Raw genomic sequence first — 17,807 nt, 5'->3', positions numbered from 1 at the left:
ATATGTTGGGGAAGACCAAAGGGACATGTCATATCGTCTGTGCTACTTCGAGTATGCTCGAAACCTTCGAGGATCAAGGTTTTGTTGATCCTTCTAAATCAGAACTGTGAGCAAATTTTTAAATGAACTTGCCACTACGCAATCTGCAATAACATCAGGCTTCCTTTACACCAAGGTCTACTAACTGATGTGTGCAGTTTCACTCAAGAAAAGCCTTTGAATTGACATCAATTACACCATCCTATGACATAAATTATTCAAATTCAAATTATCTACCATTGTAAAACCGGTTTAGCACCTGTAGATCTGCTTCATTTCAGAACAATTGGGTTCAGACTGTTTACTCAAGTCCAAAATCTAAACATGATAATGTTACAAAAAACTCCTCACTAGAACTATTACTAACTTTTTCAAAATGAGTCAACAATCTTCCATTAATAACTTATTCTACATTTTATAATGCTTATGCTGATGATACTTGTCACAAAACTTCCCCTCTCCTTCCAGTTATTTAGTAACTTGCCTCAAAACTTAAGTGAAACTTGAGCGTTATTTTAAAAACAATAAAGAACATGCAGCGTCATTCAGTCTCATAACAAAATCAAATTTTGCATTAAAATTAATGGGCAACCTGTTGGTAATGGTGAAACAGCCAAACACACTGCAGACATTCTGGATGAAAATCTCAGTTAAACAATAAAAATTGGTCCAACATTGTTCTTAATTCAATTGTGTTTGATCTTACTTTAAAACCCGGTAAACATTTCTTTCTAGTATCCTCTTTACTGTTCACATTATGTATTGTCGTCTATCTGGGGACAAGTATGCCAGGCTGATTTACAGTTTACAGTTAAACTGTATAATAGAGGTCATCATATTCCTTCATAATGCAGACCACAATTTACATCACGGCTTTTTATTCAAAGACCATAAAATTTCATATTTTTACGAGAAGTTTAACACTTCACATTCTGTTTTAATATTTTTTACATGTAAGCGCTGTCGTGAACATGGTCCAGGGCAGTTATCACAAAATTATTTTTGAAATTCGCCCAACTTAAGGAATAATGATTATCAAGCTGCCAATCAGACTGAGTGGTCATTTTTCAGTGTAAGACCTCAATGGAATCAAATGTTTCATAAGATTACTTTTCCTATAACTGGTGAACATTTTTTACTGCTTTACTGGGATGTATCACTGGTAAGGCTTACCTACATGAAGTTGGTAATGGACACCTTCTTGAACCACTGCACTTTCTCTAATCAAACTATGTTTACAATGTTTTCTGCAGTGGTCTGATACAATATTTCAGAGGACAGTTAAACAATGGATCTGGAGTCACATTCAGGCCAAATTGGGTAAGAATAGCAGATTTCTCTCTTTGAATGCCATGAATGAATTAGGTGGGGTTTTACACCATTGCAGTAGTGTTGTGATCATTATTATTGAGACCAGCATTTCATTCCCGACTCATTAACTAATCAAATTTCAGTTCCTCAGTTGCCATGGTGGGATTTGAACTCATGTCTGTGGAACATTAGTACAGGCCTCAGTACGGCTGGTCTAATATCTATCTTCACTGCTGTCATTCATGGACATTAGATTGTGTGGTGCTTTAAATTTGAAGACATACATTTATATACATATGGAACAATAGCTAAGGACCATGTGGACATTATTTGAAATAAAGTTATTATTTATTACCTAGTGCAGGTGCAAGTGCTGATACTGGGTTTGAGGGGTCCAGTTGGAATCCGCCCAGCATAAACTGTGTGTCAGTTGTGTTTTCCAGCTTCAGGCCGGGGAGATTCATATTCTGGGCCAGGTAGTACTGGTAAAGCTCGGCCTCTGCAGGTGCCAGGTTACTGAGGCCTAAGTGTCTGTTGTGCTGAATCTGGTTCATGTTCTGCTGGAGCAGCATCATGTTGTGCATGTGCTTCTCACTGGTCATGTGAATGCGCAGGTTCCTGGCTACATTCGTCTCGTAGTCGCACACCTCGCACCGCCAAGTGGGTTTGGTTTTTGGTTTGGTGGGCGAGGAGGCCCCGCAGGTGCTCATACTGGCGGCCGCTGCCGCAGCAACGGCTGCAGCCGCCACAGCTGTTCCAGCAGTGTGGCTAAAAACTTGGTCGCCCCCGCCATTCTGTAGGTTCTGCATGTTATTGAGATGCTTGTCGGACTGCATATGAATACTGAGATTGCCTTTGGTTGTAGTGGAATAGTTACACACCTCACATCGGAAAGGCTTGTAACCACATGTATAGCTCTCGCCCCGGGCCAACCGAGGGTGAGGTTGCCCAGATTTGCAATACACACATGAGCCACCGGATTCTGGGTGCTTTTCCTTCATGTGGGCCTCCAGCGTCTGCTGGTACTTGTAGTGCCAGTTACACTTTGGACACTTCAAGGTCTTGCATGAGTTCCGAGAATGCATCATGGTCATGTGCCCACCGAGGGAACGGGAGGAGCCCAGGACCGTGTCGCACTTCGGACACTCAACGCTGCTTCCGGATGAGCATTCCCCACCCCCCAGGTCGCAGGGAGTGCTGGCATGCTGGTGATGGGAGGTATAGTTTCCTTCCTCGCCATCGACAGGTTCATTTGGTTCAGGAGCTGTGGCACTGTCTTTATTGGCACTTTCATCTACAAAGTCCGTCCTACTACTCTCAGTATTACCGACACTGCTGTCACCACTTGCACTGTCGTTTGACAAGCTCACTGCATTCCTCCCGTTTGCACCATCGAAAACAACAAAGGAAGAAGTAGAAGAAGAAGAGGTGCCCCTTGGAGAAGGGTTTAGCACATTAGGCATTAAAGGAGATTTAGAAATGCTTTGGTTTGAGAGAGCGAGTTCCTTGCTGCTACATGCATCAGCCTCAGGGTCTTCCTGGGGCTCATCATCATCCTCATCCGACTCGTTTGTGAACAGTTCCTTGCACTCCTCATCTTCCTCTGCTTGCTCAGCAGAGTCCGCCTTTTCTATGAGGCTACTGTCAGCGCTAAACTCTCCACTGGCTTTTTTCTTCTCAATTTCCATCCCCAAGTCCTTGCTCTCTGGCATTTTGGTAGGCCCGGAAGCAAGGTGGCCCAGAGGGACTGAGGTAATTGGGGTCTTTAGGGCCGAGCTTGTCAGCCCTCCAAGGTTCAACAGAGCACTTTGTGCCAGAGGGATTGAATGAGGTTGTTCAGCTGCACTCGTGTTACCTTCAGAGTCTTTTAATAAAGCCAGACCAGCCTGGACAGCCTCATCACCATCAACATGGATTCCACTAAAAGTACCGTAGAAGTTCTGACCAGGGCCAATGAGGTTAGCTGTGGAAACTAAAGGGTGTTGAAAGTTTTTGTTTTTTGGTTCCAGAAAGCTTATAAGAGGTTCCTTGTCTTTGCCTATCCCTTGGATGATAGCAGACACGTTCTTATTACTTAAGAGCTTGTGCTCCTCTTCACTAAGGGTCATTCGGTGGTCATGCACAGCATGCGTTACAAATGACCTCACATATCCAAAAGACAACTTGCACAAAAAACACATTAAAATCGGCTTTCGTTTGCCATAGAGCACGAAACTGTCAAACTTAGACAAGTCCACATTGTTTGGGACATCTTTGGATACACAAGAGTTTTTGGCAGAGCCATCACTGTTCAGGTAATCCTTGTTGCTTTTGTGTCGCACATCAAAAACACGGAAAGTGTGCAAGACAGGACTGATGCCTGTCAATGCTGAGGTATTTGGGAATGTCTGGTCAGAACCAAACCACTTCCCAAAAGATGAGGCTATGTGAAAAGTGTTGATGATCTGTGGGTAGACAGAGACGGATGTTGCAGAGGTGGACTCCCCTTGCTTGTTCCCAGCATTGGACATAGAGTTCATGAACAAAGCTGGGAGAACACTACTGCCACTGGACCCTCCAGACTGGATACTTTGCATGAGCTGGTTCACATTCTCTACAATGTAGGCAGAGCCATCTGCCTGATAGACAATCTCCCCAGTCAGATTCTCCACATCGCTTTCCTCTGCCTCGCTCATTTCACTGTCACTTTCCTCCTGTAGGAGCTGAGGATGGGAGTTCGGGCAATGATGTTCCATGTACTTTTGTAAACTTGAGAATGAGGATGAGCACTCGTTGCAGCTGACCTCCTTTGAGGACAGTGAGGGGTGTGAAACAACAGCCGCTGCAGCAGTCTCTGAGCTGCACTCGTCGAAGGATGTCCTCAGGTTCTCACACGGGACGCAGTTCTCTCGTGCAGACTCCATTGAACCAGCTTTATCAGAGACCTGGGGGTTGGATTCAGTCCATTCCTGATGCTGGGTTGCACTGCACCCATCCTCTTGCCCAGTGATGGTAGGGGAGTCACAGGTTTCCATAGTGATGGCTACATGAGCGTTTCATTGCAACCAGTCCGGCAGGGGCCTAAAAATTGAAACAAAATAGTCAATAAATGGGTGTACTACACAAAGAAATAAACTCTTACGTCTGACATACTGTTACCAAATACTTTAGGATAGATTGTCCTTGAGAGGGATATAATTCCTCTATATTTTACAGAGAACCTCGTATTTACAAGATTACCATTCCATCAAATTCTCAGGCTTGAAGTATTGTTGGCAATAAAAGTGGTCAAATGTAGAATTCATTAGTGTGAAATTTCTCTGTGCACTATTTTAGTTGGGGTATAAGCTACAATCAAGTAAAATGTGCTCATGTTGGACTTAAAACACCAGATAGAGGAATGTCCTACAAATAGGTTAAATTCCTGTCCACTAATTTTGCCAATGACTTCTAAGCAAATAGCATTAAAATAACTGTGAACAAATAAGTTAAATATTTATTTCATCAGCTCTTCAAAGTACATCAAATAATCTATACAAACTTCGCATACAGACTTGATTAACACTGTTTTTAAAGGATGCATTTCTACTGGTGGACAGGTAGGGCCAGGAGGAACACATTGCAATTGGCCTTTGACTTATGTCTTAAATATTAATTTACGCACTTGTTGGCACATCATACTTGAACCACTTTTACTCAGAACACTTGACAGCATGGGTGGCACAGTGGCTCAGTGGTTAGCACTGCTGCCTCACAGCACCAGGGACCCGGGTTCAATGCCAGCCTCAGGCGACTATCTGTGTGGAGTTTGCACATTCTCCCCATGTCTGCATGAGTTTCCTCCAGGTACTCTGGTTTCCTCGCACAGTCACAAAGATGTACAGGTTAATGTGAATTGGCCATGCTAAATTGTCCATAGTGTTCAGGGATGTGTAAGTTAGGTGCATTGGTCCGGATTAAATGTACAGCAATGGGGAATGCATTTGAGTGGGATACTCTTCTGAGGGTCGGTGTGGACTTGTTGGGTCAAAGGGTCTGTTCCATACTGTAAGGATTCCACTATCAACAAGCTTGGGACATTTTCAAGTTCTAAAGACATTTTGAAAGTTTAACGAAGTGTGACACTTGAGGAACTAAGCATGCAAGACTACTTTGGGGCAAGTGATCCCAAAGGGAAAAATTGCCCAACAAAACAGAACATATATATGTATATATATTTACACTATGATAACAGTAGAGGAGTGGATCGTAAATCACAAGAGAGATTTGGTTTTAAAAATGTCAAGATTCCAACCATCAACAGTTTTCTTAGTTATTCCAGAATGCGGGCATTGTGTCCAAAGTAGTTTTGTCCTTAGGGGATATAAAGTTTGTAATTTTGCTTTCATGTAATTGTTTATGTTACTAACATTACTGATTGGTATTGGATTGGTACTGCTGGATCCTTTCCGCTAACTGAAATGACAGTGTGACGAACTAGTGAAGCAAACTTTTACTTAACCCAAGTTTCAGTCAATAAACCTTAGTCACAAAATTTCCACTTTGAAAACCAATCCAGCAGTAAACTAACTGAAAGCTAGCTAAGTCTGGGATTCTGTGCACATCACTCATCAAAACAAGATTTTAAAAAAGCAACAAAAAGCAAGCATCTGTAATGCAATTACAAATTTTTTAACAGTCTAAAGTGGATTGTCCGTAGTTCTATGTTGCAGAAGGATTAGAAGACGAATATTGTTTGCCCACAGAGCTTTACATTGACTGACATCTGCTCAACTACAAGTGCCTAAACTGTCACTAATTATAAATGAGATTTATAGTGCATACATTCAATACCATGGATGACTTTGCAGCTTTGCAATAGAAGGTGAATATTCTACTATCGTCGTTTGAATTAGGCTGCGGACGATTTCAAGTGCATCAGCAGTTTCTTTACTGATGGAGGTGAATAACATTAACCCCCTTTTAACTTTAACGGAAGAGTCAACAAATGCACATCTTTATAGCACCTTTAATGTCCTCCAGGTGTCCCAATGTAGTTGACAGTAAATGAATTCCATTTGAAATGTAATGACCCCTGTTTTGTGGACAAAAGACATCAGCCAGAATGCCTAGAGTGAGATCTCAATGAAATAAGATGCAAGGTAAGCTATTTTTGGTGACATTTGTTCTGAGATAAATATTGGCAAGTGCACTCAAAGAACTCTTCTTTTCTTCAAGTAGTGCCATGGGATCTGTTACATTCATCCAAGCAGGCACACTTGCCTTAATGTTTAATTCAAAAGATGTCACCCTCAGCTTTGTGCTCTAGACCACAACACAAAAGGAGGCCATGTGGCACTTGAAGCCAAGGATGACTCTTTTCATGAGGAGTCTTATTTGCTCCTTCTTCACACCTCTCCTTTCTTTTTCCAAATATTTGTTTACTTTTCTTTTGAAGTGAACTATTGAAAATGTGGCCACCAGCCTATTTGGCAGATCATTCCATATCTTAACAACCTTAGAGTTAAAATGGTTTTCTTCATGTTGTCCGTGCTTCGTTTTGCTTATCACCTCAAATCTCAGCCTTCTGTGTATCATTATTTCAACCATTAAAAATAACACATCTTTAATTGCTGTAGGATTTTAAATGACACTTCTTGGAGGCTTTTATGGCACAGTGGGAGTATTCCACTCCCAGTCAGAGTACCTCTGAGCCAGAAGGCCTGGGTTCAAGGCCCGTCTCTTCCAGAAGTGTGTAGTAACATCGCTAAGCAGCTTGATTAGAAAATAGGTTAAAAAATGCCTCTCCCTCTTAGTATTGTCTGCATTAAGGAGATTAATGGGAGACAGCGAGTGAACAAGGCAGATGGGGAGGCAGGGAGCGAACATACCTGGGTGGGGGAGACTGAGCAAACAAGTGAGACTCGGAGGGAGGGAAGGACCAATCCTGCCTGGGAGAGAACAAGCAAACGAGTGATGTGGGGAGGGAGGGACCAAACACGCCTGGCAGGAAGAGAGTGAGAGAACCAGTGAGATGGGGAGCGAGAAAGCTGGAACCCTCGTCAAATTCTTCTGCATTGTCTCCCAAAGCTTCATGTCACTCTTAAACGAAATTGAACAGAATATTGTAGCTGTCAATGAGTTAATTTTAGTTATATTGGTTTAGCATTACTTCCTAGCTTTTGTAGTCTGCTATTTCTATTTATAAAGCTCAGGGTCTCCTATGCTTTCTTAATTTCTTCATTTGGCTGTCCTGCCACCTGCAAGGATTTGAGAACAAAGAATCACAAGTTTTTCTCCAACATCTTTAAAATTGGATCATTCATTGTATCTCATTCTACCTATCAAAATACATGACTTAACATTGTTCTGTGTTGAATTTTATTTGTCATGTAGGTTGAATCTCCCAGTTCCAGGTTTTGCATCATCTGCAAATTTCAGAATTCAAATTCATTCATTTTGAAGATGTGCCTTTGGTTCCTCATCTCTACTACTGGTGGAAAGATCTTCTCCATATCCACTCCATCCAGACCTCTCAGTATTCTGTAAATTTCAATCAGATCTCCCATTTCCCTCTTAAACTCCATTGAGTACAGACTCTGCGTCCCCAACCGCTCCGAATATGACAAGCCCTTCATTTCTAGGATCAATTTTGCCAACGAAATTGAACAGGATAATTTTAGTTATATTGGTTTAGCATTACTTCCCGGCTTTTGTACTCTTATATATTCCAATTTATCAAGCCCACAGTCTCCTACACTTTCTTAATGTCTTCATTTAGCTGTCCTGCCACCTTTAAGGATTTGGGAACTATGTAGTATTTCATCAGAAGCTTTTTGAATGTTCACATGGACATTATTAACAGCATTGCCCTCATCCACCCTCTGTTGTATTATCTAAAAACTCAACAATGTTCATCCAACATTATTTTCCCTTACATTTTCGCACTCACTCTCCCTTTTTAGTCTATGTAACTGTTTATCTTCTTGAAGGTTACTGTTTATTTTAAAACTTTCCCATTACCAACAGTAAATTAACTGGCTTGCAATTGTCAGATTTACCCTTCTCAAATCTTTCCACCTTTTAGTACCACCCATATATCTGAGCAACTGGAAGATTTACGTCATAATTTTAAAGGGAAGGGTAGGAAGCTTATCGGGATTCAGAAAAATAAATTTCTCCCAGAAGTTGGTGAGAATCAGGAATGCATTGTCAAGTGGATGATAGTCTTAAAAAGTTGGTGTATGAGCACTTGAAATGCAAAACATTCAAGGCTATAGATCAAGTGCCAGAAAATGGGATTAGTGGAGATAGATCAGCAGATGGGCCGAAGGGCTTCTTCTGCGCTTTATGACTCTACAACTTCAATTCCTAATTCCATCAGCAGTCTACTAATAATTCAACAAGTTAATTTAACATAGCTTCATTTTTGGGAAACAGTGCAAATTAGCAGTTTTGTCATTGTGAGACTATTTGAGGTCCCCAGCCATAAAGTCCAGAGAAAATTTGATTAATTCTACTTGATAAAAAGAACCAGCTGAGTGCATTGAATTCAGCAAAGGTTATAGACCTTGACAACATCCCACCTTATAGTACTAAAGAAGTAGCTGTGCCCCTAACCAAGCTGTTCCCTTACAGCTACAACACAGGCATGTAATGGACAAAGTGGAATGGAACCCAGGTATGCCCTGGATTCCACAAAATGAAGAATGAATCCAGTTCCGCTTCTCCATTACCATCAAACTATTCTCAATCATCAAAAAAGTAACGATGGGTGTTATCATTAGTGTTTCTATATGACATTTACTCAGCAATAACCTGCTCAGCGATGCTCAGTTTGGCTTCCTCCAAGAAGATGTTGCTGTGCATGGCCCTAAGAGATCCACAGAGCAGCAGGATAAATTACAGGGAATGGTGGAGATAAGAATAACTGCATGGACGTCAATGCAACATTTGATGAAGTATAGCATCAAGGAACCTTAACAAAAGTGAAGTCAATGGGAATCGGGGAAAACTTCACGAGATGGTATCATACCTATCCCAAAGGAAGATGGTTGTGGTTGCTGGGATGGAATAATCTCAGCCCCAGGAAATCTCGGCAAGAAATCATCAGGGTAGTGTCCTAGGCTCAAACATTTTCAGCAGCTTGGTCGATGAGCTTCCTTCTAATTTAAGATCAGAGGTGCCAACTGATGCTTGTACAATGTTCAGTACCAAGGCCTAAACAATAGGCAGGCTTTAGGTAGTGGTGTAGCATGAATGTTTCACACTTTCAGAATTGGGTGACAACTATTCCAAACAAGACAGATTAAAGCCATGGCTTTTTAATATCCAATACCATAGCCATGACAATCTGGGAGCCAGAGTCACCAATGACGAGAAACCTAACCAGGCCAGTCATATAAATACAAACACCTTAAAATTAGGTTACAGGCTGGGAATTGTGTGGTGAGTAACAGCCTGTCTACCAATTATATGCTCTTCATTTTCTTGGATGAGTGCACGTCCAACACCACACAAAACGCTCAACACTTGCAGACAAAAATTCTGCTTAATGAGTACCTGTTCCACCCTAGTAAACAATCCCTCTGTTCAACAGCAGAACACAATGTCAGCAGTATGAACCTCCTGCTTTATTCGGTCATCTTTAGTTGCCCTTGAGTAAGCTCAAGATGGTCTTAAACCACTGTTGTCCATTTATTGTCGATCGACCTACAATGCTGTTAGGGAGAGAGTTCCAGGATTTTGACCAGCGACACTGAAGTAATAGTAATATATTTCTAAGTCAGGATGATGTGTGGCTTGGAGAAGAACCTGAGGTGGTGGTGTTCCCACATGTTTGTTGCTCTGGTCCTTCTAGATGGTAGTGGTCATAGTTGTGGAAGGTGCTGTCTAAGAACCTTGGAGAATTTCTGCAGTGCATCTTGTACATGGTACACACTGCTGCTACTGAGCATCAGTGTTAAAGGGAGTGAATATTTTTAGATGTGGTGCCAATCAAAAGTGCCACTTTCTTGAATGTTGCTGGAGTTACACACATTCAGATAAGTGGGGAATATCCATCACACTCCTGATTTGTGGATTGTAGATGGTGGGCAGGCTTTGGGGAATCAGGAGGTGAGTTACTCACTGCATGTCTGATCTGTTCTTATCGCCAAGTATTACCTCATAGAAAATCCATTGTATCATCTTACCATAACTCCTTTGACAGCACCTTCCAAACCCACAAAATGTATGACCCACAAGGATATGAACAGCGTATGCAAGGAAACACCACCATCTTCAAGATCCTCTCCAAGATGCTTACCATGCTCACTTTAAAATATATAGTCATTTCTTCAATGTCTTCAGGTCAAAATCCTGGAATGCACTGTGAGTGTGTGTCTACAACAAGGAAGGCAGTAGCTCAAGGCAGCTTATCATCAACATGTCAAGGTAAGTTGAAGATGAGATGTAAATGCTGGTGGATCTAGCTAATGATGCTCACATACCACAAATTAATAAAAGAAAGCTACCACTACTATGAACCATACTAATACTTATAAATAAATTAGATTCCAAGGTCTGAAGGGCTGAAATGATTACAATTTGATTGTTAATCAACTGCGGGGAGCATGTAATGCGATGAAAGTGTTTTTCTGTCAGGGATATTATCAGTAATATGTATGTGTACATGGTTTCTGTTGTTTCAAATCAGTATATTATTCGGATTCTTGGACCAATGTTTCAGGAGTTCAGAAAAAATGGTCGGCTCTATTTTCATGTTAAGTCAAATTAGTTCAATAAAAGGTCATCATCCCAATAGACACTGCACACAGTGTACAGAGAAGTTAAATGCGAAGATACCACAGGAACAGATTTCACCTCCTTGGATTGAAGGCCATGGAACTTAGGAATTTTCTTAAATCTTCCCCAAAGATAGTGTTACATCAGTAGAAATTGAAATCGGTGCTCCATTTTACAGCATCTGCCATTTCTGTACATTGTTTGAGGTGTTCCAGTCATTAAAAAGCTGGAAACCTGCAGAAACATCCATAAACAGAAGAGGCGTTACTCAAAACACTTCAACTTCTCAACACTCATGAACTGATCCTAACATCTTTTGCAGTTTCCATTTCCCCGATCTAAAGAAAAATACTGTACACTTCACTTGAGAGAGACGTAAATTCTTTTCCAAATTAATGTCTCACCGACAGGATGGAGCTGGAACAATCACATTTAATATTATGAATTATTAACACAGAGCCTTCTTATGAAGTGTGAAACTGCTACATTAAATATTTCTCATCCTAATACAATCCATGCTAACTACATTTTAATGTGCCCCTGATGTTCACCGACAGTGACCTGAAAGGCTTTAAAGCTTTTCCTTGCTACCACTCCGGTCATATGAGAGTTAATAACCTTATTGAATAATCAATGCCATAAATGCCTCTCAATTTACAGGAAAACGTGGTCTGCTAGGACAGCTATTGATAAACTGGCATGTCTTTGATCTTGCACTGGGAGCCAGTTTACTGAAACTGTGTACGGCACTTCTGAGGCAAAGGCAGCAGAGAATTTTAGAGACTTACAACTCATTCTCATCATCTTTTCCTTTTTAGCTTTACTGTTTCCATTGAAAATTTACACTGACTGGTCCAACAATGAAGGCATTGGCCATTTCAATGCAGTTTTTTTTAAAAAACCCTGATCCCACAGCTCTCATCTCCTGAAGGAGTTTGGATATAGTTCTATACATGCTATGTCCACTCTCAGTTGTTTATCTAGGTGTCCACTCTTTAATCATAAAACTGATGCCAAGTTCTCTATAATTCACTGCATTTCAATACAAATTTAATGCCTTCCTACATCAGCTCACCTAAAGTTAGTTGAATTAGCAGGTTCTCCTGTGCTGGGTAGCACATATACACACTAGTCTGAGGACTTATCAAGAAGGTTAAAATTACAAACAATGTTGCAGAGATAAACCTGTCAACACCACTGCAGACAGGCGACTTTGTAAGTACAGTATTCCCACCAAGAATATAACTGAAAAATGTCTTAATCAAAAATTTTCTAAAGTGCCCTTTTTTTTTAAAGGGTAAGAAGTATGATGATTGCAGCTCCATGGGCAAAAGAATTATTGCCATATAGCTACTGAACAGAAGTGATCATCTTAGATTTTTATTTTAACTTGAACTTCTCTTGCTCAGCCTGTAAACTGTCCCAGTTCTTCCATGAAGTGTTAGCCAATGGAAATTTTGGCAAATCACTCATCCTCTCAGCTCACCTTTCAATTTCTAATGGTTATATTCTGAGAATATTGTTGCAAAGCCTTTTTTTGCATTAACTGACAAACACGACCTGGTACCATGCTGTTACAGGATAAAATCTATGTTGCAGTTGGGTATAGCCCAAAGCACTTTCCTATAGTCTGTCACTTAAAACAGTCCTTGCTCCAACTCTATATCCATAACTTGTCAAATCGACAGCTCTCTGGTATCTTCTTTTTAATCTTTATTTCCTCACTGAATTCTATGGTTGCATTTCAAAAATATGAATCATTAACTCCTTTCTCCAGATATTTTCTGATTTCTCCAAATTCACTCAACATTCCCCAGTGTTGCTTTGTTTCTGGGTTTTAATTTTGGAGGTGGGGCTTGGGCTACAGGGAAGATTGAGAAAAAAATGAGAAAGGGAATGAAAATGAACAAACATGAGTTATACTATTTCTCCATTAGTGAGTTTGCCCTCCTTTAGGTTGACGACCATTATGTCATTTTTCAGAATTGCAGATACTGGAACTTGCTAGAAGAGAAAGTCAAAAAGGAAAGTTGAAATAGATTACTTGTCCTATTACTCTGGAGCAGTGTGCATCGGAGTGCTGACATTCTTCTTTCAAACTAGGGTTCTATCCTGTTTGAATGGTTTTTAATTCTACTAGGGCATGCTACGCAACACTGAACTTGCAAGACTTTAGTTTGAGCCCCATCAGAAACACATCCACAGTAGTCATTGCTTAAAGGTCAACAAGAGTACAAATGGGTTGTCCCACAATAACTTCACCATATGGTAGCTTTAACCATGCGTATGAGCTGTCTATGGGGAAGAAATGAAGGAAGACAAAATGCTATATGCAGAGTCGTTTCCAAGAAAAGTCTCTTTCAAAAGGGGATCTAAAAAGTTACAACATAACTATTTTTTAATTAAAGATAACACAAATTAAAAAGATCACTGCTTGTTCCCGTTGCTAGGGATTTTCTTTTTATTCACTCGCTGTCTGGCCAGTATTTATGGCCCATCCCTAGCTGTCTTTGAGAAGATGGTGGTGAGCTACCTTCTTGAAGTGCTGCAGTCTATATGTTGTAGGCAGATCTACAATGCTCTTAGGGAGGGAATTCCAGGATTTTTGACCCAGTGACAGTGAAGAAACAGCAACGCATTTCCAGATGAGGATGGTAATTGGCTTGAAAGGGAGCTTGCAAGTGGTGGTGTTCCCATGTATCTGCTGCTCTTGTCTGGATAGAAGTAGTCATGGGTTTGGAAAGGCTGCCTAAGGATCTTTGGAATCTCCAGTAGATCACAGCTGACTAAGCCCAGTTAAGACAATAATCTCAATGATCTACTCACAGAACATTACCAGGTAATCATCTATAAATATGCACTTACCCATCCAGGGCACATTTTGCTTATGTATGCATTGAAGGACTTAATGACAGGATCCACAAAATGTAAAATGTTAAAAGTAAACTTCTCAGCCGCATCCATATTACTTAATTTGAAAGGATATCCATGCTACATGCTGACAGATAATGATGTCCAGAGAACAAGAAGATTAGAGTAATGTAGGGAGACTGATAAGGAATGTAAATCAAAATGATCACATCTGATAAAAGCATGCTGTCCTCCCAGTATGATGTCCAGTTTTCATCAAACACAGTTTATTCTAATCATCTGGCTCTATAACACAAGTCCCCAGTCGGAGGCACTATTCTGTAAATGGCTACTCATGGGAGAAGAGATTTTGCTACCTTTGTTTCTACCCATCAATTATTGCAACTGACTGCATGTGTAACCAGATGAAGATTACTGAAGTGTAATGTGTGGCAGGATAAGAACCACTAGTCAAGTAGTCACTTCAAACCAAAAGCTGTTTAAAAATGCCAAATGTACTCCAGTTATTCATGACTTTCAAAAGGACAAATTTACAAGCTCAAGTTGGGATGCACTCTCCACAATACTATAAGATATAGGAGCAAAAGTAGGCCATTAGTCCCGTTGAGTCTACTCCACATTTAATGAGATCACGCTAATCTGATAATCCTCAAAAAACCATCAGAACTGTACATGCTGGTAATCTGGAACAGAAACTGAAATTGCTGGAAAATCTCAGTAGGTCTGGCAGCATCTGTGGAGAGAAATCAGAATTAACATTTCAGGTCCAGTGACCCTTCTTCAGAACATCCTCAATTTCATATGCTTGCCTTTTTTCCCATAACCCTCAATTTCCTCACTGACTAAAAATCTGTCTGTTCCAGCCTTGGATAAAATTAATGACCGAACCTCCAGTAACCCTCTGTGGTAAAGAATTCCACAGATTTACTACCGCCGCCAGAAGAAATTCTTCCTCAGCTCTGTTTAAAATGGGTGACCTTTTAATCTGAGATTATGTCCTCTGATCTTAGAATCTCCCAGAAGGGGGACCCACCTCTCCTCATCTACCCTGCCAAGATCCTAAGAATATCATAAGTTTCAATAAGGTTTCAGTAAACTTTTTCTAAACTTCAATGAGTACAAATCCAACCTTCTCAAGCACAAACCACCAAAGGACTGCAGACACTGAAAATCCGAAACCAAAACAAATTGTTGGAGAAGCTCAGCAAGCCTTGATGAGAAAGCAGATTCAAATGTTTCAGATCCAGTGACCCTTCAGAATCTACTCAACCCCTCCAAGAAAATCCTTCTCTACCTACAATCAACTGGTGATCCTTTGCTGGACTGCATTTTGAAAGCTCAGGGCAACTTTTTACTTGATTACCACAAACAATTTGTGTGGATGGGGCTTTTTTTCATGGACTGGAAGGGGTTGTTTCCCAAAATGAACAGAATAATATCATTTTTCCTTCTTATTTTCTGAACAAAAGCAGAATCTACAATCAATTCTCAACCCCTCACTAAGATGTATCTACATTAATATCACAGGTCAATGGAAAAGCCAACTGGTGATTCTCAGGACTAATGCCAACTGTTTTTTCTCTCCCCCAGTTTCAGAGCATTCTGCGATGCAATCTGTGTGCTGTGGGTTGTTTACAATGACTGATGTAATGCTGATTCAGCAGATGACCTACATGCTAACCACTGTATCTTAATGATATAACACACCAGTAAGGCACACTAACTGTTAGCTGGAACTTTTGTCTCAATTTTGCAGCAATTCTTCTACACAGTCCAACTTCACTTAAAAGTAAAACATTTAAATTGAGGATGTGTACAAATAATTACATGTTATCTTGATGACTTACTGAAGCAAAACTAAAAAGTATATTTTTGTGCTGATTTCAATCTGGACCCAATTTCAGTTCAACCTTGGTCAAGACTTTGCTTTAAAGTCATAGAGATGTACAGCATGGAAACAGACCCTTCGGTCCAACCTGTCCATACCGACCAGATATCCCAACCCAATCTAGTCCCACCTGCCAGCACCCAACCCATATCCCACCAAACCCTTCCTATTCATATACCCATCAGATGCCTCTTAAACGTTGCAATTATACCAGCCTCCACCATATCCTCTGGCAGCTCATTCCATACATGTACCACCCTCTGCATGAAAAAGTTGCCCCTTAGGTCTCTTTTATATCTTTGCCCTCTCACTCTAAACCTATGCCCTCTAGTTCTGGACTCCCCGATTCCAGGGAAAAGACTTTGTCTATTTATCCTCTCCATGTCCCTCATAATTTTGTAAACCTCTATAAGGTCACCCCTCAGCCTCCGACGCTCCAGGGAAAACAGTCCCAGCCTGTTCAGCCTCTCCCTAGAGCTCAAATCCTCCAACCCTGGCAACATTCTTGTAAATCTTTTCTGAGCCCTTTCAAGTTTCACAACATCTTTCCGATAGGAAGGAGACCAGAATTGCATGCAATATTCCAACAGAGGCCTAACCAATGTTCTGTACAGCCGCAACATGACCTTCCAACTCCTGTACTCAATACTATGACCAATAAAGGAAAGCATACCAAACACCTTCTTCACTATCCTATCTACCTGTGACTCCACTTTCAAGGAGCTAGGAACCTGCACCCCAACGTCTCTTTGTTCAGCAACACTCCCCAGGATCTTACCATTAAATGTATAAGTCCTCACAGTGACACAAGCAGCAACAAAGGTATTTCTAAACCAGCACATTGCTAAATGCTCTATATTTAGAAAAGTTAATAGTGCGAAATTCTTCTTTTAATGAAAAGCTGGAGGCTGCTTGATTTTCTTTATAACAAATGGCCCACTTTATATAAAAAACATTTGAGCTGACAATCTGATTTTTTACAATGAAAAATGCTAATTTAACATTTTTTAAAAGGAATTTCCTGAGACTACCATTTTATAAAGTTTCATAAATAGTTCTAAACATACTCTGCAACAAAATTTTATTTCGCTGAACAGATTTTTGGACAGCAAGATATAAAAGACATTCAAAAACAAATGCTCTATGTAGATGGGGACACGAAATTTGCAAAGGAGTTTCCTGTACGTAACGCTTCACAGAGGGTGATCAAACTCTGTGGGTTTGAGCATGTGCACTTATCAACAGAACTTTCTTGCAGTGTGTGCATTACGCTTTTGTGATGTCATGCTATAAGATAGTGTTAGGGGAAAAGAATCCTACGTGCAGTGACATTGTAGCTATGATTGTGAAGAGTTCCCCTATTTGGGATCTTTAGCAGATATACACTCACATTCTAAAAGATGCATTAACAACTTCACTGTCCAAGATGACCACAGGAACTCATCCAAGTTTGGCAACCTAGAGGCTGGAGTTTGTGTGGGTATGAATGGAGACAGACTGGGTTTCATCCTCCAATTCCATTATATGCCAAGCAGAATAAAAAGTGAATTCAAAACAGTAAACATGTGCACAAAACATCGTACAAAGAGAAACTTTGAAATCATGTTATTTATTCCCTGGCATATGTGGGATGAATGAAAAGGGAGGAAAAGTGCAGTCATACCCCCAGGCAAGCTCAGAAACCTGTCTCAGTTCACGCTGTGCACTGACATTTTGCAGTGCCATTCAAAGTGGGAACATCCAAATTGGAGAAAGGTTCTGAGTTAAAAACATGGAGCCCATCTGAATACTTATTTCCATCTGCCTATTTGTCAACAGTCTGCTATAAAGCTGCTTTTATGACCAACTTTTTCTCAAAAGTTAAACACTTCTATCACACAGAGAGACTTTCCATGGCTCTGGTAATCAGTAGTTTGTACATCCTGACTCCAAAGTGGAATCAAACAAAATTGCA

General features: G+C 40.6%; 1 protein-coding gene across 7 annotated transcripts in view; it reads right to left on the bottom strand.

Annotated features, from left to right (window-relative positions):
- The window catches only part of zfhx3b (zinc finger homeobox 3b), a 566,603-nt gene that overhangs the window by 340,738 nt on the left and 208,058 nt on the right, over positions 1 to 17,807 (bottom strand). For 5 of the 7 annotated variants that reach the window (XM_043706688.2, XM_087995764.1, XM_087995765.1 and 2 more), the window contains exon 2: positions 1,706 to 4,410. The exons of 1 other annotated variant lie outside the window; for it this stretch is intronic. In XM_043706688.2, coding sequence (XP_043562623.2) covers positions 1,706 to 4,364 — 2,659 coding nt within the window. In that variant the 5' untranslated portion in view covers positions 4,365 to 4,410. Of the gene's footprint in view, positions 1 to 1,705; positions 4,411 to 11,172; positions 11,382 to 17,807 lie in introns of those variants that run through there. One more of the 7 variants, XM_043706689.2, reaches the window with a different exon arrangement.

The sequence above is a fragment of the Chiloscyllium plagiosum genome, unplaced genomic scaffold (genome assembly GCF_037043375.1).
Source record: "Chiloscyllium plagiosum isolate Xiang-an unplaced genomic scaffold, Cpla_swu_hap1 HiC_scaffold_17, whole genome shotgun sequence".
NCBI lineage: Eukaryota > Metazoa > Chordata > Chondrichthyes > Orectolobiformes > Hemiscylliidae > Chiloscyllium > Chiloscyllium plagiosum.
Note: the sequence above shows the minus strand (reverse complement) of the source record. Positions and strands in the feature narration are given on the sequence as shown.